We start from the raw sequence: 23,977 nt of genomic DNA, 5'->3' as shown, positions 1-23,977 counted from the left end.
CAGAGTGTTACCTTGGGTTTCTGGATTACTAGTCCAGCAACAATACCACTATACCATCGCCTCCCTGCTCCTTTGCTAATGTTCTTATGAGTTTGACCTAAGTAGCTGGAGGCACTGGTGGAATGATGAAAATCAGTAATGTACAAGAGGTCAGAAGTGGAGGAGCAGTGAGCTCTCTGAGGGCTATAGAGCTGGAGGAGGTTATGGAGGTAGGGAGGGGCTGAACACGAACCTGAGAGCAAGGATGGATTTCCTCCGTGCATTCAGTGTAATGAGTTCATAATCACATTTAGAAAGAATGATTTTACTAAACTGGCACACTGAGGTAATCTTTAGCTGTGATCATAAAATTATAAAAATTACATAGTATAAAATTGAACCTCATTGCCTCTGTAGAGTGTAATGGATCGGCTGGGGGAATCTGATGAGGAGGCTGAGCCCAGAGGAAATGTGGAAGAAGAAGAAACCGAACACAAGAAGATGCAAGTCATTGTAACGACCCCAAAAGTAGACCAACTGTAAGTAAGTTTTATATCTGTTTTCGTAGCTTGTCATGCACATTTTGGAATACTTTATACCTGGAATATAAATCTAAAGGCGACACAAGAACTTTGTAATAGAAAACATGAGACATAGAATATGGAACCATAGGACGTTTATGGCACAGAAAGAGGCCTCTTGCCCATCGTGTCTGTGTCAGTTGAAGAATGAGCCACCCAGCCTAATCCCACTTTCCAGTATTTGGTCCTTGGCCTGCAGGTTGCGGCACTTGAGGTGCATATCCAGACACCTTTTGAATGAGTTGTGGGTTTCTGCCTCTACTTCCTTTTCAGGTAGTGAGTTCCTGATCCCCACAACCCTCTGGATGAAAACATTTTCCTCATCTCCCCTCAAATCTTTCTACCATTCACTTTAAATCAATGCCCCCTAGTCACTGACCTCTCTGCTAAAGTAAATAGGCCCTTCCCATCCTCTCTATCCAGGCCCCTCACAGTTTTGTACATCTCAATCAAATTTTCCCTCAGCCTTCTCTGTTCTAAGGAGGACAATCCCAGCCTATCCAATCTTTCCTCATAGCTGCAATTTTCCCGTCCTGACAATGTCCTTGTAAATCTCCTCTGTAGCCTCTGTGATGCAATTACATCCTCTCTGTAATGAGGTGACCAAAACTGCACACAGTACTCAAGATGGGGCCGAACTACCCGGAATGAAAAAGCAGTAAAAACTGGGAAATAAGGATACTGGTCCGAACTGGTCTTATAAACCTTAAAATGGAACACAGGTAAAAACTGGGAACTAAGAGTACTGCTCCGAACTGTTTTTTCCTATTGGGAAATGTTTTATATAGTTCCAGCAAAACCTCCCTGCTCTTATATTCTATGCCTTGGCTAATAAATGAAAGGATTCCATATGCCTTCCTAACCACCTTATCAACCTGTCCTGCAAAATATAACAGATGTAACGATGAACCTATATAAAATCTTAATAAGACCTCAGTTAGAGTACTGTGGCTGCACAGTATTGGGCCGCACACTGTAGGAAAGACATATGGCTTCAGAGAAAGTATAACGCAGACTCATTAAGATGCTGCCTCACTGAACTGATCTGCACCATTTCACCTCAGTTCCCATTGCTGAGAAATAAGAGAGACACTCAAACATTGGAACACAAAACTTAGTTCCCCATGATAGGTGCCTGAGTTAGGTGGAAAGACTAGAGAAACTTGGGCTACTCAGTCGGGAAGGTGGGGTCTGAGAGGCCGTCCCAAGTATATCCTATATAATCTTATATTAAGGGTATAGAAAAAGAAAACCCAGAGTATTAAATTAAACTATGTGAGTAGAATTAGGGGGCATTCATTCAAATGTGTAAACAATCATTTTAGGATCATTTCAATAAAATGGCATACGTTTGGGAATGGTAAAGTTGGATAACTCTATGAGATGGTGTTGAGCCCAAGGTAGAATGCAAATGGAAACTACTTAAGAACAAGATAAAAATTGTGGAAGAGACATAAAACAAGATAAAAATTGTGGAAGAGACATATGTAACCAATGTCAAAAGAAGGGAGTGTGGTAAGAAAAGCCAAGGTGGCTGACTATTCATGTAAAAAGACAAAATAAAACATAAACATAAATGTTTCTATAAATTAAAGACATCTAAACAGAGTTGAGTACAAGGATGTTCCAGGACATAAAGTACTCATTGCGTGTTGCAGAAATATTAAATTAGTATTTTTAATCGGTCTTCACTCTTAAAGTTGATGCTCGACTATTATAATTGAATGATTTTTATGATAAAACTAGTAGTATTAAATTGGATGAACATATTATTTTAGAAAGAATTAAGAACTTGATCTAAATAGAAGAGCTGAGAAAGTTGATATCCACTTGAGAGTCCTCAGTGAGACAGAACACATGCTGTTCAAGCCCTTAATTCTGTCGAAAGGTCATCAACCTGAAACATTAACTGTTTTTCTCTCTATAGATGCTACCTAACTTGCTGAGTATTTCCAGCATTTTTGTTTTTATTTCAAATTTGCAGCATTTACAATGTTCTTATTTTGTATAAAACCAAGCATGCTGGTTTGTTCAATGAGAGGGGGTAGTGGGATGTGGTAGGGTGGCAGGTCCAGGGCCATGGTCTCATGGGGAAGCTTCATGGAAACAGACAAAACAGGTGACATGGTTAATGGAAGGGGTCAGGGACAAGGTGGGCATGAGGATGGTAACGAGTGTAGACTTAGAGAGGAGACAAGGTATGTGGTGGGTGATGGTTATAGGCTCAAAGCTAACAAGGGGGTGGTTCAAAGGTAATAGAGGGGAGAGGAATGGTATTATTGGGTGGGTCAAGGGTAATGGAGGAAGGTGGTAGAGCATGTCTACAAAGTTACGTGCACCATTTTCTTAAGGCTCTTTTTCACAGCACAGTTGCTCTGTACATTTTTTTTTATTCATTCATGGCTTGTGGGCTTTGCTGGATGGGCCAGCATTTATTGCCCATCCTTAGTTGCCCTTGAGAAGATGGTGGTGAGTTGCCTTCTTGAACTGCTGCAGTCCATGCGGTGTAGGTACACTGACAGTGCTGTTAGGAAGTGAGTTCCAGAATTTTGACCCAGCGACAGTGAAGGAACGCCCATATATTTCCAAGTCAGGATGGTAAGTTACTTGGAGGGGAACGTCCAGGTGGTGGTATTCCCATGTGCCTGCTGCCCTTGTCCTTCTAGATGGTAGCAGTCATGGGATTTGAAGGTGCTGTCGAAAGAGCCTTGGTGAATCCTTGCAGTGCATCTTGTAGATGGTGCACACTGCTGCTACTGTGCATTGGTGGTGGAGGGAGTGAATGTTTGTGGATGTGGTGCCAATCAAGCGGGCTGCTTTGTCCTGGATGGTGTCTAGCTTCTTGAGTGTTGTGGGAGCTACACTCATCCAGGCAAGTGGAGAGTATTTCATCACACACCTGACTTGTGCCTTGTAGATGGTGGACAGGCTTTGGGGAGTCAGGATCTGCTCTTGTAGCCACAGTATTTATATGGCTAGTCCAGTTCAGTTTCTGGTCAATGGTAACCCCCAGGATGTTGATAGTGGGGGATTCAGTGATGGTAATGCCATTGAACATCAAGGGGTGATAGTTGGATTCTCTCTTGTTGGAGATGATCATTGCCTGACACTTCTGTGGCACGAATGTTACTTGCCACTTGTCAGCCCAAGCCTGGATATTGTCCAGGTCTTGCTGCATTTGGACATGAACGGCTTCATGTAAATCTTCAAAATGGGAGGAGGGTATTTTTGGTGGGTGGAGTTTACGGTGAGCACAATTGGCCAACTAAAGGGATACCCTAATAATCATGAGCCAACTGTATAACAACCATGCTCACGTATGTTCTCCTCTCTATGGTGGAACCCACACAGCAGTAGGTTTGCTCCTTTACTCACAGGTCTCATAACATTGAAATTCCAGCAAGGTCAGAAACTGCAGTAAAGTCTACGCTGAAGGGCAACTCAGGTTGACCAAGGTGGGGTGGTGGGAGGGAACGGAGAGAAGGATGGAGGAAGGCAGGAGTTAGCTGCCCTGGGCCTGGGGGGCAGACAGTGACCACAATGTGCTGGTTTAGAACCTCAAGGGTCCCAGGTGGATGGTCATGGCTGATAATGGGGTGGATGGTATGTCTACGATGGCAAGACAAGGACCTCTCGATTGTGTCTTGAAGGTGATGGAGGGAAGTCCAATAGTATTTGAGGGAGGGTGTGCTGGCACCCCGGTCGATACTACAGTCTCCATGCAGATGATTGTATGAACGAGAGGAGAGCTAGGGACAGCGTTAAAGAATATGCTGACTAGATGGATCACAGCAATTTGTTCACAGATCATAGATGATGCTGACTCCAGCAACCCTGCACTTCTACTAGGTCTGGTGCAGTTGAGGAGGAAGTGGCAGGGGCATCGACATCCTGCCCACCCCCACTGCAAGATTTGCCGTGCTCCTTGTGCATGCATTGCTAATGAGCTGACCACTGCATAATCACGTGAGAAAAGCCATCCTGCCCCTGAATAGGAATGTCACTCACTTCCACACCCGCCACCAAATTCCTAATCCAGGGCAGAAGATTCTACCCATCAACTCTGTTTCTCTCTCCATAGATTCTGCCTGACCAACGTTTTCCATTTTCAAATTTCTAGCACCTGCTGTATTTTGCTTTCTTTTGCTCTACTCTGTTACTGAGAGTACTGCTGCAAGGCCTGAATTTTTCAAATGGCAGGGTCTCCCTTCCTGCCATCCGAAAGTTGGCGGGGAATACATCCCTGCCGACTCCGAGTGCCCGGCAGCCATTTCACACTCGAATGAGCATCCATTGGCTGCAGGCGGGACTTCTGCCACTCACATGGGAGGAAGTCCAACCTTAGACTGGCCAGCAGCTCTCCTGTCCCTGCAGCGACAAGAACCGCAGTGGACTGAAGAGGAACTTCAGGAAGATGCCTGAGCCTAAGTGCCCGGGCTGGAGGACAAGGTAAGTTTAAGGGGTCCCAGAGTGGGGAGGGTAGGGAAGGCCTAGAGGGGCGTAAAGGTGGCAATCGGGGTGTCGGGGGAGAGGCTGGACGTGTCAGGGAGGTCCAGCAGCTACTGGACCTTAAGGGGTGGGTGCCTGCAGTAATAAGGGGGCTTCTGATTGAAGCCCCCCCTCCCTCCCCGGTCCCCCGCCCTTCCCGCCCGAGATCTAAGCCCATTATTTTTTGAGCTTCCCCTACACCAGTAAGTTCTCCCACCAGCCTAAAAATAGAGGTGGATTGGGAAACGGCCCTTAAGTGGCTAATAATTGGCCTCTTAAGAGCTTCAACTGGGACAAGGGCGGGTGTCCCGTCTGAAACCTTGCCCACCCCAGCATAAAATCGCTGTGAGGTTGGGGGAGGCAGGAACCCAGTGGGAATCCTATTTCTTCAATTTCACGCACCCCACTGCCTAAAAACCCACCAGTAGGAGAACGTGAAATTCAGGCCTATATTTCCTGTTTTCTGCTTTATTCCATTTCCTTTTGCCTGATGACTGTCACCTCTGTTTTCTTATATTTTGCAGAAGTGTCAATTTGTTGGCAAAATGCCACTGACGTGAACTTCCTCTTTAATAGTGCATTGAGTGAGCTCACTGAGGGCTCTGTTCCAACAGGCAGTGTATAGGACAGCTGTACAGTCACTAGCTGTGGCTCAGTGGACACACACTTGTCTCTGAGAGTCAGAGTGTTGTGGGTTTAAGTCCCACTCCAGAGCCCTGAACATGTAATTCAAGCTGACAATCCCAGTGCAGTACTGGGGGAGTGATGGATAAGTTCTGAAACTAAGGCCTTATCTACCCTAACAGGTTGACATAAGAGATCCCAAGGAACTATTCTGAAGTACAGCAGAGCAGTTGTCCCCAGTGACCTAGCCAACATTTATGCTTCAACCAACATCACTGAAACAGATCATCTGGTCTTTATCATATTGCTGTTTGTGCAATCCGTCTGTACATAACTGGCTGCCAAGAGTGAAAACACAATAAAAGTGTTTCTTTGGCTGTAAAACACTTTGGGGTGCCCTGAACAATCTAAGGCCTGAATTTTGCGCACGATGGGCGCATGCGATCGGGTGGCCCTGAAGCGGCCGCAATTGCTGCTTCAGCCCACAATCGTCAGAAGAACACAATTTCACGCTGGCTGGCCAGTTAAGGGCCAATTCCCACACACTGGGGAAGGGCTGCTGGCAGGGGTGGGAGGATGGTGGGTGCCGGGTCCAATGGGAACCCAGCGGATTGTTTTTAAAACGGCTGAGGCAGCACCCTGAAGGCTGCCAGGAGTTCTGGAGGAGGCACACGGGGCTGTCCACATATAAACTACAGTTATGACAACAGCACCCACTCGACATGCCAGGTGGGAAGGCAGTGCAGGTGGGCACTCTGCCCCCTGCTTCTTGGACGAGTGCCTGCACACTCTTGTGGAGGCAGTGAGTGCCAGGAGGGACATCCTGATGCTGCGGGATGGCAAGAGGAGGCCACCACACCAAACAAAAAACACCTGGGCAAAGGTGGCAGCCCACATTAGTGGGCAGGATGTGATGCACTGCAGCTGGATTCAGTGCCAAAAACGGTTTAATAATCTTCTGCACTTGGGAAGGGTGAGTACCAATTTGGCATGGTACTGTTTGGAGAAGTCCTGAAGGGTGGCCATCCTTCCTGGCACTCAGGGGTGTAGGACTCAGAGTAAGAGAAAGCACATACACCTGTGCCTGGTTGTGCATTGGGGGAAGGTCACGTCATACTCGCATGAGGTGCTGGCAGACTGCTGGAGACCAGGACGATGCTGAGTCAATGGGCAGATGATGAGCCTCTGGAGTCGTCCATCAGGCGGCAGATGCTGAATGTCCAGCGGGATGCATGGGAAGATCTGGCAAAGATCCCTAAAGGTTTGCATGTCATGGATACCGTGGCATGCCAAATCAGGGATCACCAACAGACCTTCCAGTGCATCCCACTGGACATCCAGCACCTACTGCCTGATGGATGACTCTAGAGGCTCGTCATCTGCCTCGAACTCAGCATGGTCCTGGTCTCCAGCAGTCCATGAGGAGTTTGAGCACTGCGTTGACCCTGAGCACTGAGCACACAGCCTCCTCCATTGAGAGTGTGATGACTCTCATGGAGAGGCAGCTCCAGGAACAGAATCAGGCAGCTCGGACCTGCACTCCCACACACCGGCAGTGACCTCAGGAGGTCACTACCAGTGTGAGAGCTGGATGAGGCACCTAGTCTCTCTGCTAGGTATCTATCTGTCCATCAGTGGTGAACAGAGAGTACAGACTTGCCTCACGCTGGCGAGCGAATTGCTTGTTGTCTCTGTGGGCTCCTCTCACAGCACTCCGGACAAGGGTGGCAGCTCCTTCACCCCTCTGCCAGTGACCGTGGCATCTTTTAAGGCCATGATGACTGATGGTGCCTAACCATGTCATTGGTCATACCCTCCCAGTCAGAGCCTGCTCAGGCCCCACCGGCCAGAGGATGACCGCCAAGGTCACGGGGGCCGACATGACAGCAGAGTCAGCAATCTGCCTCCAATGCTGCTGCCAGCGAGAGGGGGCACCAAGACACAGCACTCACAAGCATAAGTTTAAGGCACTGTGAGCACAGGATGGGTGACATTCTTTAATATCATCAGTGTTATGTATGTTTTTGTGTGAGAGTAGCAACAAAATTATGTTATATGGCTTTTTTACAACTTTGGAAAAGATATAAATCTAGATTTTGTTTCAATGCCCTGAGTGTCCTTCATGTTTTCCATAGGTGCAGGCCTCATCAGTGCCTTATGACAGATGGCAGGGGCAGCAAACTTTATTACAGAGGTTGTGAAGTGACATTGGGGTCATGGGATTTCATCCTCAGAAATATGTGTGAAAGAGGAAGAAATCCCATGAGAGTGAAGCCAAGCCTTGGTAGCCTAGCTGAAGGTGCATTGAATCAAGGTGTCCCTGCCTCCCTGAAGGCTCCTTAAGTCTGCTTCCATGCCCTCACCCTGTGCCTGCCTGGGCCCCTCATCAGATTCATTATAGAGTCTTCCTCTGTGGCCTGCGAAGCTGCGTCACTATCCTCATCCTCTGGTGGGTCCCCCTTACCAGTGCCAGATTGTGCAGAGCACAGCAGACAATGACGATAAGCGACATGTGCTCCAGAGGATATTGCAGTGCACCCCCTGATCAGTCCAGGCAGTGGAACCTCATCTTCAGCAGACCAATGGTCCTCTCAACCTTGTGCCCTTGTGGAGGTATAATTCCTATTGTACCTCTCTTCCACCCCTGTCCTTGGGTGCCGGAGTGGCGTCATGAACCATCTGTTCAAGGGTGTCCTTTTCCCAGCAGCCAACCATCCAGCTGAGCTGGAGCCATGGACAGCCTTGGCACCTGGGAGTGTCGCAGGATATATGCATCATGGGAGCTGCCAGATTAGCAGAATCTGAGTCTTGTCATCGCATGCTATCTACATGTTCATGGAATGGTAACCCTTTCTATCCACGAAGGTGCCCAGTTGATCCACTGGCACCTTCATGGCCACATGAGTGCAGTCTATTGGACCTTGGATGCGGGAGAACCCAGCAATAGCTGCAAAACCTCTGGCTCCCTCAGCCTGGCTGGCTTGGTCCGTCTGGTAATGAATAAATGTGAGGACCCACCTGAACAGAGCGTCAATGACGAGCTTGACACGGCAGTGGAGAGCTGATCGGGACACTACACACAGGTCCCCCAGTGACCTGTGGAAAGATCCAGAAGCAAAAAAACTGAGGGCTACTGTGACCTTCAGAGTCACTGGCATCGGGCGCCCACCCATGCAGTGGGAGGTGATCTCCGGACCAATTGTCTGGCATATTGATGTCACGGTGTCCCTAGAGAGGTGGAGCCTCCTGTGGCACTGGACCCCAGACATGTTGAGGTAGCTGGGTCGCTGCCTGTACACTCTGGCAGCAGGATAGTGGTGTCTTCTGCGGTCCCTTCTGCTTTGCTGTCCCTGCTGGCCTTGCACCCGCTGTGTCAGCCCCTCTCCTCCCACAGGCCTGTCCCTGCGACGCTGCCTGCGGACGTCTGTCCTCCTCTCCCTCCTGCCCCTCTCTTCCACCTCAGAGGACATCCCCCCAGCGGAGTACACAATCCCCATCTGCTGAAATGCAGATGACACTGTCCCATGCACTGAGGCTGCACTTGGCAGAAATGCTGCAACAGAGCTGACAAAACAAAAGAGTCCTCAAAACAAAGTTTAACAAAACAAAAACTTCAGAAGAGACCACAGGAAAAGGTCTGAAATCTTAGCAAACAAGCAGCATCAAACTTTCACCTGAACACCTAACAACACACATAGGCAATGCTCAGCTCCCCTTTTATCCTGCCCTTGGATGAGAAAAGTGAAAAAGCGAGTTGACAGCTTGCCCAAGTTGCACGTCGATGAGCGCAAAATCGGACGGGCAACACAAAAGTTACTTCAATTGAACCTCCAATTGCCTTCAGTGGCTGATTAATTGTTGGCGGGTGTGCTCCCGAGTCCTGCGCTCGCCAGCCAGCCAAAATATCGTGCAAGTGCATGATGACGTCGGGACGCGTGTCCAACATCTTGCAATATTTTACGCTCTTCCGGATCAGGCGCATGCCTGCTACTAGTGTGTAAAATTCTGGCCCAAGGTTTTGTCCCTGGCCTGCATTTAGTCAGTTAATCTCTGCTGGGTAGTGGCAGGAGTGCTGCAAATAGCATTGGAACAAAAAAATCAGTCAGCATTCCTGCTCCTGAACAATTTTCCTTGTCCAGTGACCACACTTTATGTTTGAGATTCAAACTTACAGGAGGCTACAACATGGCTGTAATCCTATTCACAAAGGCTCAGTGGATAGCAGTCAGGGTCAGGAACCCTGTCCAAAGTTTCTCCTCTTTAGACAATGATGCTGAAACAAATTGAAGTATCCCTTCCGTTACCTCAGCTGAGATCAGCTAACTCGGCACAGGTCATCTCTGGTATTTTTTTTATTCATTCGTGGGATGTGGGCATTGCTGGCTAGGCCAGCATTTATTCCCCATCGCCAATTGCGCTTGAGAAAATGGTGGTGAGCTGCCTTCTTGAACTTCTGAAGTCTTATGTGGTGTAGGTAAACCCAGAGTGCTGTTAGGGAAGAAATTCCAGGATTTTGACCCAGCAACAGTGAAGGAAGGTCGATACATCTCCAAGTCAGGATGGTGAGTGGCTTGGAGGGGAACTTCCAGGTGGTGGTGTTCTCATGTGCCTGCTGCCATTGTCCTTCGAGATGATAGTGGTTGTGCGTTTAGAAGGTGCTGTAAAAGGAGGCTTGGTGAGTTCCTGAAGTGCATCTTGTAGAAGGTGCACACAGCTGACACTGTGAATGAATGTTTGTGGGTGGGGTGCTAATCAAGCGGGCTGCTTTGTCCTGGATGGTATCAAGCTTCTTGAGTGTTTTGGAGCTGCACTCATCCAGGCAAGTGAAGAGTATTCGATCACATTCTGACTTGTGCCTTGTAGATGGTGGACAGCTTTGGAGAGTCAGGAGGTGAGTTACTTGCTGCAGGATTCTTAGCCTCTGACCTGCTCTTGTAGCCATAGTATTTATATGGCTAGTCCAGTTCAATTTCTGGTCAATGGTACCCCAGGATGTTGATAGTGGAGGATTCAGCAATGGTAATGCCATTGAATGTCAAGGGGCGATGGTTAGATTCTGTCTTGTTGGAGATGGTCATTGCCTAGCACTTGTGTGGTGTGAATGTTACTTGCCACTTGTCAGCCCAAGCCTGGATATTGCCACAGTCTGCTGCATTTGGGACATGGACTGCTTCAGTATCTAAGGAGTCAATGAATGGTGCTGGACATTGTGCAATCATTAGCGAACACCCCACTGCTGACCTTAAGATGGAAGGAAGGTCATTGATGAAGCAGCTGAAGATGGTTGGGTCTAGGACGTTATCCTGAGGAACTCCTGCAGTGATGTCCTGGAACTGAGATGATTGACTTCCAACAACCACAACCATTTTCCTTTGTGCTAGGTATGACTCCAACCTGCAGAGAGTTTTCCACCTGATTCCCATTGACTCCAGTTTTGCTAGGGCTCCTTGATGCCACACTCGGTCAAATGCATCCTTGATGTCAAGGGCAGTCACTCTCACCTCACCTCTGGAGTTCAGCTCTTTTGTCCATGTTTGAACCAAGGCATGTAATGAGGTCAGGAGCTGAGTGACCCTGGCAGAACCCAAACTGGGCGTCAGTGAGCAGGTTATTGCTAAGCAAGTACCGCTTGTTAGCACTGTTGATGACCCCTTCCATTACTTTACTGATGATCGAGAGTAGACTGATGGGGCAGTAGTCGGCTGGGTTGGATTTGTCCTGCTTTTTGTTACGCGACATACCTGGGCAATTTTCCACATTGCCGAGCAGACGCAGGTTTTGTAGCTGTACTGGAACAGCTTGGCCAGGAGCATGGCAAGTTCTGGAGCACAAGTTTTCAGTACTATTGCCGGAATATTGTCAGGGCCCATAGACTTAGCAATATCCAGTGTCTTCAGCCGTTTCTTGATATTATGTGGAGTGGATCGAATTGGCTGAAGACTGGCATCTGTGCTGCTGGGGACCTCCAGAGGAGGCTGAACTGGATCATTCACAGGGCATTGCCTGTGGACTCCTCAACATCGATGATTCAAACTTACAGGATGATGTACCGGCGGTACAGGATATACCCAGAAATAGTGATGGCGGTGTCTGGAATATTATCTATAAGGTATGATTCCATGAAGATGACTATGTCAGGCTGTTGCTTGATTAGCCTGTGAGACAGTTCCCCCCATTTTGGCACAAGCCCCCAGATGTCAGTAAGGAGGACTTTGTAGGGTCGACAGGGCTGAGTTTGCCATTGTCATTTCCGGTGCCTCGTCGAGGCCAGGTGATCCGTCTAGTTTCATTCCTTATAGACTTTGTAGCAGTTTGATATAACTGATTGGCTTGCTAGACCACTTCAGAGTCAACCACATCGCTGTGAGTCTGGAGTCACATGTAGGCCAGACCAGGTAACAACTGCTGATTTCCTTCCCTAAAGGACGTTAGTGAACCAGATGGGCTTTGACAACAATTGGTTTCATGGTCATCATTAGACTTTTAATTCCCAATTTTTATTGATTGATTTCAAATTCCACCATCTAATGGGGTGGGATTTGAACCTGGTTTTCTAAAGCATTACCCTAGGTCTCTGGATTACTAGTCCAGTGACAGTACCACTACATCACCACCTCACACATCTTCTGGACTGTAGGCCGCAGCCTACTTTATTACGTCTCTTTTCACCATCATTATCCCTCTTGAGCACATCTACCCCTAGAATGCTACTGGCACTAGCAGAACATTACTCCAGTATGAATCACTGCTTTAAGGAGATTAGGGGAGCAGACTGGTAGGAAAAGAACCTTAAATATAGGCCATCTAATGTTATAACCTTTTGATCATCACCAGGTACCGATTGTTGTCTCCCCTTTTACTCTTCTGAAGGCACTGACCTGTGTTGAAATATAATTCCATTGGTGCCATTCAATATCTGATGCTATGCCCAAATTTCCATTCTTCAGGTAAAAGCCTATACAGCAGGTGTTGGCACATTATCCTCCAGTGGAAGCATCAAAACCAAGTTGGCGTCAACCTTGGCCCAGTGGTAGCACAGTGGTATTAGAAGGTTGTGCGTTCAAGCCTCACTGCCAAGTCTTGGGCACATATTCCAGGTTGACATTTCAGCGCAAGCACTGAGGGAATGTTGCAATGTTGGAGGTGCTGTCTTTACCGAGACTCTGTATGCCCTCTTGGGTGGATGTGAAAGATTCCAAGGCATTATTCAAAGAACAGTTTTTCTGGTGTGCAGATCAATATTTATCCCTCAACCAACATTACTAAAACAGGTCAACATGGATGCGAATTTGGCTGAGTGACAGGAAATGGAGAGTAGTGGCGAACGATTGTTTTTCTGACCGAAGCAAGCTATGGATGTGGCAGGCAGTCGTGCTGTCTGTTGACTTCATCCCGATGATGTTGTGGCTGTAGGCCAGGTCCGGTGTGCTTCCACCGAATGGTGGCAGTGGAGGGTCTGAGGTTGTTGCATTTTTCCACACCCAGGGTCATTTGGAATTGGAACAGTTTCAGAGGCTCATGCTAGAAGCAGAGCTTACGCCTTGGGACACAGGGCAGATGTTTGGCTGGCACATGGTTGCTTGTTTTTGGGAGTTGAGCCCTTGGCTATTTTGAATTGTCTCTTTCAGGTAACTTTTTTTTAAGCTTGTGTGCTTAAAAGGCTTGATGTCTGTGGAATGGAGAGTCACTGAGCTGGAATCTTCAAGTATTCAGTGTGCTTTTTCCTGTGTTACATGAAGTGGGGTCCCCAAGGGGTTGGGGCTAGGGCCACTGCTTTTCATGATCTATATTAATGACCTAGACCTGAACGTATAGAACATAATTTCAAAATTTGCTGATGACACAGAGCTTGGAAATATTGTGAAGAATATGGAGGATAGTGATAGACCTCAAGAGGATATAGACAGACTGCTGGAATGGGCAGGCAGATGGCTGATGAAATCTAATGCAGAGAAGTATAAAGTGATACATTTTGGTCAGAAGAATGAGGAGAGGCAATGTATGATGAAAGACACATTTCTAAAAGGGATGCAGGAGCAGGGGGACCTGGGGGTGTATGTGCACTTATCATTGAAGGTGGCAGGGAAGGATGAGAAAGTGGTTAATAAGGTATATGGGAATCCTGAGCGTTATAAATAGAGGCATTGAGTACATAAGCAAGGAAATTATGGTGAACCTTTATAAGACACTGGTTCAGCCTCAACTGCAGTATTGTGTCCAATTCTGGGCATCACACTTGCAGAAGGCTGTGAAGGTTTTAGAGAGGGTGGAAATGAGATTTACAAGAATAGTTCCAAGGATGAGGACTTCAGTTACGTGGATAGAAGCTGGGGCTGTTCTTTAAGAGAAGGTTCAGCAGAGTTTTAATAGAGGTGTTCAAAATCACAAGGGGTCTGGACAGGGTGGCTAGGAAGAAACTGTTCCCATTGGTGGAAGGGTCGAGAACCAGAGGGTACTGATTTAAGGTGAATGGCAAATGAACAAAAGGTAACATGAGAATTTTTTTTAATGCAGCAAATGGTTAAGATCTGGAATACACTGCCTGAGAGTGTGCAGGAGGCAGGTTCAATCATGGCTTGGAAGGAAAACAGATAATTATTTGAAGAGCAAACATTTTTGGAGCTACTGGGAAAGGGTGGGGGACTGGGACTAGCTGAGATGCTCTTGCAGACAGCTAGCACAGACACGAAGGGCTGAACTGCCTTCTTCTGTGCTGTAACTATTCAATGTTCTATGATTCTATAAACTGCTCATTATCTCACTGCTGTTTGCGGGAGCTTGCAGCTGCGTTCATTGTCTAGAAAACTCTTTGTGACATTCTGAGGATGGAAAGGTACTATATGAATGTAAGCTTTTTCTTTCTTATTTTTCCTGATATAGGGAAGTACTCAAGCTAGAAATAGGCATCTTGGATTACCCAACATCTTATCAAGAAAACACTGTCAAAGAACAGATCATGCTGCAATATGCTGAAAATTTCAGACGACAGTACGTTTATCTGTACCCGGACAGAAAGCCTCTGTTTCTTAACCCCCTCAATGAATGTCGAGTTGAGGTATTTATTTTCCTAGTTCTGATGGCAAGAAATAAAGGTTGGAGAGAGTGTGATAGATAATTTTTAAAGAACTTAAAATAAGTTTTGATTTTTTTCTTAACTAGAGAAATGCCAAACCTTTGTATTGTACCAATTTTGTTCCCTCTTCTCCTGAAAGCACTGACTTCTCATTGCACATAGTTCCCTAGGTCCTCACCCAAGTGTCCATGCTTCACATGTGAGTCAATACGGTGAGTGTTATCAGAACATTTGGCTGTGGGGAGCATCACCACAGAGCTGCATCTTGTCCTCAAAATTCATCCGCACGCACACCTTATTCATCAGGTGTCTCTCAATAGAGCTCAAGAATGGAAACTCTAGTTGAGCTTTGTTTCTTTTGCTGGTAGGAGATACTGAGGATTGTAGTGCACCTTCAGAAATTAGGCTGCGATCAAGTAACTCAACACAAAACTTGGATTGAATCAGGGAACATCTATATCACTGAATAACCCAGCCAAAATGTGGGTACTGCATTTACCCATGGTATTATCCTGGGTCAGCCAGCTTACTGTTGCCATCTCTGGGTTTCTCAAAAGGGGAGCAATACAGTCATTCCACGCTTCACTGAAGGCTTGCTGTTGGAGGTGCAAACTTCAGCAGGGTCAATCGAGAATTTGCATGGTGGGTCCACTCCAGGGGAAAGAAAACTTTAGGAAGATAGGAACAGAAGATAAGAACAGCCCTTTGAACCTGTTCTACCATTCAGTTAGATCATGGCTGATCTGCATATCAACTTCATTTACATGTCTTTGATGCGTGTTCCCTGCTACCTTTATCCAAAAAAAAACTATTAAGCTCAGTTTTGAAAATTTTAATTGGCCCAGAATCCACAGACCTTTGGAGTAGAGAGTTCCAGATTTGCACTACTCACTGTGTGAACAAGTGCTTCCTAATTTCACATCTGAATGACCTCGCATTAATTTTAAGATTGTGCCTGCTTTTTCTGGATTCCCCCACCAGAGGAAATAATTTCTCTGTATCCACTCTAACAATTTCTTTAACAATTTTAAACACGTCAGTTAGATCAATCCTCTGTACACCTGATGATACCCAGCTCTACCTTACCACAATCTCTCTCAACTCCTCTACTGCCTTGATATTGTTTAACTGTTTGCCCAAATGGATGAGTAGCAATTTTGTCCAAATAAATAGAGAAAATCAAAGCCATTGCCTTTGGCCCCTTATAACTCTGCTCCCTAGCCACTGACCCCATCCCTCTCCCTGGCAAATCTGAGGCTGAACCAAACTCTTTCGCAACCTTGGTCTCATATTGATCCTGAGCTAAGCTTCTGACCACACATCCATTCTGTCGCTAAGACTGCATATTTTCATCTCTGTAACATTGCCTACCTCCACACCTGCCAATGGTGGAGTGATTAACATTGTGGATGTGCAAGAAGCCAGAGTCGGAGGAGTTCAGATATCTCAAAGGGTTATAGGGCTGGAGGAGGTTGCCAACCTAGGGAGGGGTGAGGCCATGGAGGGTTTTGAAAACAAGGACGAGAATTTTAAAGTCAAGGTGTTGCTTATCCAGTGTCAATATAAGTTAGCAAGTACAGGGGTAAAGCTTGATGGGACTTGGTGTGAGTTAGAAAATGGGCAGCAGAGTTTTGAATGAGCTCAAGTTTATGGCAGGTATTAGTTCAAAGACTGGCCTGGAGTGCTTTGGAATAATCTAGTCTCAAGGTAATAAAGGCATGAATTAAGGTTTTAGCAGCAGAAGAGCTGAGGCCAGGGTGGAGTTGGGCGATGTTATGGAGGTGGAAATAGTCTGCCTTAGTGACTGTGTGGTTTGAAGCTTATCTCAGAGTCAGTTATGACACCAAGGCTGCAAACAATCTGATTCAACCTCAGTTGCCAAGGAGAGAGATGGACTGGTTGGTTAGGGAACGGAGGGAGGGAGAAGCCAAGGAATGATAGGCTTTTCAGTTTAAAAGCAGTTGTAGGGAAGTTATTAGAACCTGGGTATTTGAATAAGTGTGAGTTGGTTGAAGAGTGAGTGTGGATTTGTGAATAGTAGGTCATATCTGAATAATCAAATTAAAATGTTTTGAGGAGGTCACTAACATGTTGGGTATCTATAGATGTTGCCTACATGGATTTGATCACTCCCTATATCCTGCTCAGTTCCCTATTTCCATCCATTTGCCCTCCTATCATCCTGCCCAACCTTGTTATCACCCTTGCCTTTCTTCCATTTCCCCCTCTTTGCATGATTCCCCTATCAGCATGCTCCGTTTAACATACTATCCTGCTCTTTCCAATGGAGCTCAATGCAAACTTGAGGAACAGCAGCTCGTCTTTTCAATTGCCACTTTTATAGCCTTCTGATCTCAACACTGTGTTCAAGAGCTTTTGATAATAACCACCTCTTCCACTTCTTGGACGACAGATGCTGAAAATGATTCTGCTCTTGCCATTTATAGCTTCTCTGGACCCATCTTTTGTTCCTTTATTGTTTCATTACCATCTTCTTTTGCTTTGCACTAACATTCCTCTATCATTAAATCACTCCTATCCTCCACCTTATCACAAACATTCCCTTTTGTTCTTTCCTCACCCCTCCCTCACCACCCTCCCTCCCCCAACGACCCACCTCAATTTTCCTTGGCCCTGTACTTATTTTAAAAATGTAACATCTTTAACCTCTTCTAGTTCAGATGAAAGGTTCTCGATCTGAAAGGTTAACTTGGTTTCTATCTCTGCAGATGCTGCCTGATCTGCTGAGTATTTCCAGTACATTTTATTTCAATTATTTTGTCAGAGAGCTAACAGATATGCAGCACGGAGGGGTAATGCCTTAAGTGGAAGAAAGGTAAATTTTAAGTTATTAGGCATCAGAATGTTTCAAAATAGCAAAGTTCTGAAGTATTTGAATTCACACAGTAGAGAAATTGTGAAATAGTGTTAAACAAGTTGCAGTCAGTGGTAAGACAAAACCGGAAAGTTCTTGCAGCCAAGCAACAGCAAGTGACGTCCAAATATTGTCCTGGACTGAGCTGAGTCAAAAGATAATTAGTTATGCTGTTCTTGAGCATGGTCCCCACTTGGTTACGGAGGCAATCACTTTTCAAAACGTAAATTTGTGGTAAAGAGGAAGTCATTCATGAAAATATTTTATTTGAAGCGAAATTAATTGTTGGTTGGATTTTAAAATTATAATCTTTCTTTCCAATCTCTGGCTTGCTCATCTCTCTCAACGTTCAGCCTCTCATGCTGCACTTGCAGTGCCTGGCCAGCAATAGGGTTTCCAACCATTCAGGATTGTCCTGGGGTTGCTGGAATTGAACATTAAACTCCAGGACATTGCTGCAAACAGCCCAGGAGAATAGGCTTGAGGGCATTGAACAAAATGTTGAGCATCAGTTTGATCAATGATGCTGCGGCAGTTGCACCTGTGGTGCAGGTGTGAGCAAAGTGGCAGTGCTATTGTTGAGCTGTGTGGACGTTCCCCATACACTGGGGAAGGAAAAAGTCCTCGGTTGGAGTTGCACTTCAGCTTCCCGCTACTAAGAATGGCGCTAGCTGTAACCCATATTGCAAAACCTCATTTCAGGAAGCTTTTCTGATCACATGACCAAAGTGTGCCAGCCACAACTTTAACAAGCTGTGCTGAAACTAGTTGTGAGTTGAAATGAAACTTTCACACCACAGCCAAGTGTCAATAAAAGAAACAGGAAATAAAGGTTGTAGAGATATATATCTTTATACGTACCAGTATTTTGTGATGTCAATGTACAATGTAGGAATTGTAAGGCATCTTGAGACTGTGCAACTTTTTTTTAAGCTGGCAAGTTATGCACTTGAATATGACCAAGTATTTATTGTGTTGAAGGGGCAAGTGGGGTGAAGTCTTGCTGTGTGACATTAGCATGTGACATGTATGTACCAAAATCCTTTTTAAACTCTATTTTAACAAAGGCCTTTTAATTTTAAATGAATATGTGAAAATAATTCACAGCGGAATTCCATATCATTGCACAACATTGATTTTACCCCTAAAATGAAACTCCTGCAAAAGACTCCTCCCACTGGATGGGGAGGAGAGGGATCCAATCAAGCTGCAGACCCCGGGAAAGAATAGGGGAGGACAGGGGATGAGATAGTTGTTCGTCTTCTGATGCTTGCTTTACTGCTGAAGAAAATTTACTGAAACCTTAATAATATCTACCTGTCTGCACGTGAAAGTCTTCCATGTGTTGTGTAATTTAGGTAGACATTCATCCTGTCTTATCTATCATGATTTTCAGTATTCCTGCATATCCTTTATTCTTGTCAACCATAAATGTCACACTTTGGTAGTCTAACCATGAAAGATAGCAAGGAATTATACTTATCATTATAGTTATCTTCCAGTCTTCAGTCATCGCAACAATCTCAATTCAGTTATTGCAAAATTCCCCATCTCCCAGATCCGCTTCGCTAAGTGACTCATGTAATTAAACTGAATGTTAAAATGTTGGCTGATCTAGGACATGCTTCACCATTTTAGAAGCTTTGTTCTCTCCTCCAAACATCAAAAATGCCAGCATGTTGGAAAGCCGACATGAACCTACTCACTTCCACATTTGAATAGTGCACGTTTGGGAGTGCATGGGAAACTCCCAAGAGGATGGTGGGTTTATATTTGATATTTTAATATTTAAAAAGGAAATTGAATGGGCGTGTCACCTTATATTCTGCATGTCCAACAACATTCAGGAAGCCTTACACCATCGAGGACTATGCAGCCCGCTAGATTGACACCCCTTCCATAAACATTCACTCCCTCCACCACTGATGAACAGTGGTAGCAGCGTGTACTACCTATAAAGATGCACTGCAGAAACTCACCAAGGCTCCTTGGGCAGCTCCTTCCAAACCCACGATCACTACTATCTAGAAGGATCAGGGCAGCAGATACATGGGAACACCACCACCCGGAAGTTCCCCTCCAAGCCACTCACCATCCTGACTTGAAAATACATCACTGTTCCTTCACCGTCTGGTCAAAATCCTGGAACTCCGCCCTTAACAGCACTGTGGGTATACCTACAAAACAGGGACTGCAGCGGTTCAAGAAGGCAGCTCACCACCACATTCTCAAGGGCAATTAAGGATGGGCAATAAATGCTGGCCTAGCCAGTGACACTCACATCCCGTAAATGAATATAAAAAAACACACAGTCCCACCCCGCCACACTCCCACACACTGAGAAGCCCTCCACCATGTGTGGCACTACCACCGTGTTAAGCGGGATAGATTCAAAACAGATCTAGTAGATCAAGAATTGGGCATCCATGAGGTGCTGTGGGCCAACAGCAACAGTAGAATTGTATTCCACCACAATCTGTAACCTCATGGATCACATCTCATGAATAAACGAAAAAGACTGTTCTCTGAGTCCACAGACAGACTGAACTCACTGACTGGTGACAGATTGCGCTTTCTGGTCAAATGTGGGCTAAATTGTCTGCCTAAATGGCCATGTGTGGACTGAAATCTCTGTGGACACATGTAGGCTGTATTCTCCGTCTAAGGTGACCTCAATTCTCTGGCTGTGAGAAGGCATACTCATTGTCCTTTGCTTTGCTGGCCCAAGACCCAATGTGACTTCAACATACAGTAGCTATTCTTCAGTGTGTACAGTACATGATGTACCCAGTAGAATGGAAGGAACGCAAATCATAAGCCAGCCAGTGTATGTGATAATGAATGAGCACAAGTCTAATTTATTTGTAATAAGAAATGATGCAAATAAGCTGAAAAGTTAATTTTCTTTTTTTGTCAACAGAAATTTGTAAGCACCACTCTCCGTCCAACATTGCTGAAACATGAGGAACTGTACAACTGGGAAGGGTGTGCCCAGTTTGTGGCTGACTTTCTAATAGTGGATTCTTTAGACCCTATCCACGATGTGGTAAGAAATCCCATATTGCAGGAGCAACTTGCTTTCCAGTTGAAAGAGTCATCAGTACAAAACAGCAGATTCCTCAGGGAGCCATAATTTCCAATAATAACATGAAGAATTTACCTTTCCTGTAGTGCTTCTAACAGTTAGAGAGACATTTCTGAATACTTTGAACAGAGAGTGCCTGGCAAACATGAGTTGACTAAGGAAAATAGGGGCACCATAAAATTGTTAAATACAAGTGCCATAAAGGAGAATTTTGATGGTACAAAGGCAGGTGACAAGGCAGATGTGTCAGGGAGTTTTCAAGAGGATACGGGTACAAGGATTAAAAGAGCAGTCGCTGGTGAGAGCTGTCGTGACAGTGAACATGGAATTAGATGAGCAAAGAACGCATACAGAATAGTTCATTACCTTCTGTTTGCTTGCTTTCCTCTCCCAAAGACCTTGAATGTGTTGTTGCCTCTCAGATTTGTGCCCATCTCTCCCCCAACTTCGTAGTTTAACCCCTCAAATCAGATTTCTGCCCTTTCTGTAGCACTGGAACAGCTCTTATTAAAGTCACAAATGACATCTTATGTGAGTGTGACCATGGTAAGTTATCATTCTTCTTTGTTCTCGACATCCAACAAAATACTGAGTAGAGTGAAGCTATTGACTTCACCCCCCTCAACATAATCCATTCCTTAGCCACCAACTCCATCCGTCTCCCTAGCAACTGTTAAGGCTTAACCAAATCATTTGCAACCATGATATTCTATTCAACCGTAAGGTAAACTGCGAATCCAGTGTCGGCTCCATCACTAAGACTGCATACTTTCACCTCCGTAGCATCACCCAACTCCACCTCTGCCTCAACTTATCTGCTTCTGAAAACCTCATCCATGCTTTTGTTACCTTGAGAATCAACTATGTCTATGCTGTCCTGGCTGGCCACCCGCTTCAAAACCTCTGCAAATGTGAGCTTGTCCACAACTCAGCTGCTTGTATCCTAACTCTCACTAAGTCCCATTCACCCATCATCCCAAGTTAGCTGACTTAAGTTGGCTCCTAGTTCGGCAGTGCCTTGATTTTGTCCTTGTTTTCAAATCCTTTCATGGTCTCTCCCTATCTGTAATCTCCTCCAGCCCTACAACTCTCCATGATCTCTGCACTCCTTCAATTATGATCTCTAGTGCATCCTCAATTTTCATGACTTCAGCTATCTAGACCCTAAGCTCTTCTATTCCTCCCTAAACCTCTGCAGTCAGTTTTCCCCTTTAAAATGCTCCCTTGTTGTCAAAGCTTTTAATCCCCTGTTCTAATACCTCCTCAGATGGCAAGGTGTCAAATTTTATTGGGTAACGCTTCTACTTAATGCCTCAGGACATTTTAGTATGTTAAAAGCACTATACAAATACAGGTTGCTGTTTATTTCAATTGCATATTTATTTAATGATTAATTCACAGTTTTCAAAGCATTTACATGCATAATCTTCATCCGCCCATAACATTTTCCTTCATTTTGAATGATAGCTATCCTGAGGATTGTTAGTTTATCAGCCAGTTGGACCAATCACAGCAGTATTTTGAAACCTAGGCTCTAAGATTCTCCAGGGATTCTCTCAGGCCACTGTTGTAACCTACCCGCAGGGTGACAGCAGAGACCTGGTTCTGGTTCTATGAACATAGAGCAGACGTAATGACTCTACGAGCTGAATTTTGAACCCCTGTCTGGGGGTTCTGTCTGGGAGATGGGCAGGAGTTACAAGTAGCCCCGGTGTACCAGTTCTTCAGTTCCTTCCTGCCTCCAGGCCATTTTTGCGGAAACGGAATGGGGAAGCATGGCTACTTGCTCACATGTGGCAGTGAGCCTACACGACTCAATAGGAGCCTATTAAGGCCAATTAAAGGAAGCCAACTGGGATATTCCTGCCTGGGTGCAGGTACAGCCAAAGGCCGTCCTGTAGATGGGCTTCCCCACACTCACAGAGATGGTCTGAGTGCAAGATCCATTTTTAATTTAAGATTTAAAACATGCTGGAGAGAGCGCGCCTCCATTTTGAAGGACTCTTTCCCTTACTTACCCTCCATTTGAGGCTGCTGCTCCTTTAAAGCTGGAAATGCTCTAATGGCTCTCCAGCTTTGGAAACCTTCCCACCATCTTTATTAGACAGTGAGCCTAACTCCAGGCTAATTAAGGTACTTTCCCTGTGAAAATCAAAATCCGTGATAGATCCTCCCAGGGACGGGTTCAGGACTTGGATTCAGTCCTGACGTCTCTTCCCATCCCAGAGGGAAAATCCTGCCAATGATGTTGATCCGAAAAAGATCATAGTTCATCTATTTCACCTTCTACCATCCTGGCAACCTATGTCTAATAAAGATACAATGTTAATGGAGTGGTTATAACAATTATTATAACAATCAATCTCTGTTAATTAATCTATGCCACACCCAGACATGACATGAGGAAAACAACTTTGGCGGCGAGGAGTAGGCTATTTAGCCCCTCAAGCCTGCTCTGTCATTCAATGAGATGATGGCTGATCTTTAAACCTAAATCCATATAAATTCTATCCATAGACATTTCCATCCATTACTTTAGTCACCTCTTTAAAAAAATTCACAAAATTACTTCAGGTTCATCAGACACGGCCTACTCTTTACACGTCCATGCTGGCTCTCACTCCCCTCCAAGCACAGTCCCTGTCCTCTGATGCTACTGTTCTGGACAAAGTGAAACAGTTGGTAATGGTCTACATTATCTTTTGCCTTTAGAATTGTGAAATCAGCAATCACATTACCCCTTAACTTTCTCCTCCAGTGAAAACATGTCCAATTTACATAATTGTTTCTCATAATCCATGCTGGGTCTTGGCTGATTCCCTGGGAGTTCTGCCAGTCCCTGGGGGTGAAGGTGAGAGACTAGGAGAATCACGGCTGAATTTCAGGGCCCTAATCCTTTGTATTTTGAAGGAGCTGTATATTAGCATGTTGCTGTCCCTGTGAATTATGCATTAAGGGTTATTGAAAAGAAATATATCACCCGAAATTTGGGAGCACAGTGAATTTGATGTGCTGGCCTTGGCCATCAACACTCTTGACATACAAACCTAGCTTCTATGTGTCTGAGATATATAAGACCAAAAGAAAAAAGACCATGGATGGAATTTTCCGTGCTCGCTGGTGTCGGGCATATTCGGCAGTGTGAGTGGACAATATGGCGAGAATGCCAAAACTTGGCTTCACGACATTGTGAAACCAGTTTGCAATCGTTCACTCTGCCCATCAATGGTGGGCCGCGTTTTCCACTGTCGGACGTCAGGAACCTCATTGTA

General features: G+C 45.5%; 1 protein-coding gene across 1 annotated transcript in view; it reads left to right on the top strand.

Moving 5' to 3' along the window:
- The first annotated feature begins 402 nt into the window (after positions 1–402).
- ccdc135 (coiled-coil domain containing 135) overlaps positions 403–23,977 on the top strand; it is a 122,723-nt gene continuing 99,148 nt past the window's right edge. The window contains exons 1-4 of the mRNA XM_078563386.1: positions 403–518; positions 4,935–5,009; positions 14,553–14,727; positions 20,541–20,666. Coding sequence (XP_078419512.1) covers positions 403–518; positions 4,935–5,009; positions 14,553–14,727; positions 20,541–20,666 — 492 coding nt within the window. The remainder of the gene's footprint in view (positions 519–4,934; positions 5,010–14,552; positions 14,728–20,540; positions 20,667–23,977) is intronic.

The sequence above is a fragment of the Cetorhinus maximus genome, chromosome 18 (genome assembly GCF_964194155.1).
Source record: "Cetorhinus maximus chromosome 18, sCetMax3.hap1.1, whole genome shotgun sequence".
Taxonomy (NCBI): Eukaryota; Metazoa; Chordata; class Chondrichthyes; order Lamniformes; family Cetorhinidae; genus Cetorhinus; species Cetorhinus maximus.
The sequence above is the reverse complement of the archived record's forward strand: the minus strand, read 5'-3'. Positions and strand labels throughout refer to the sequence as shown.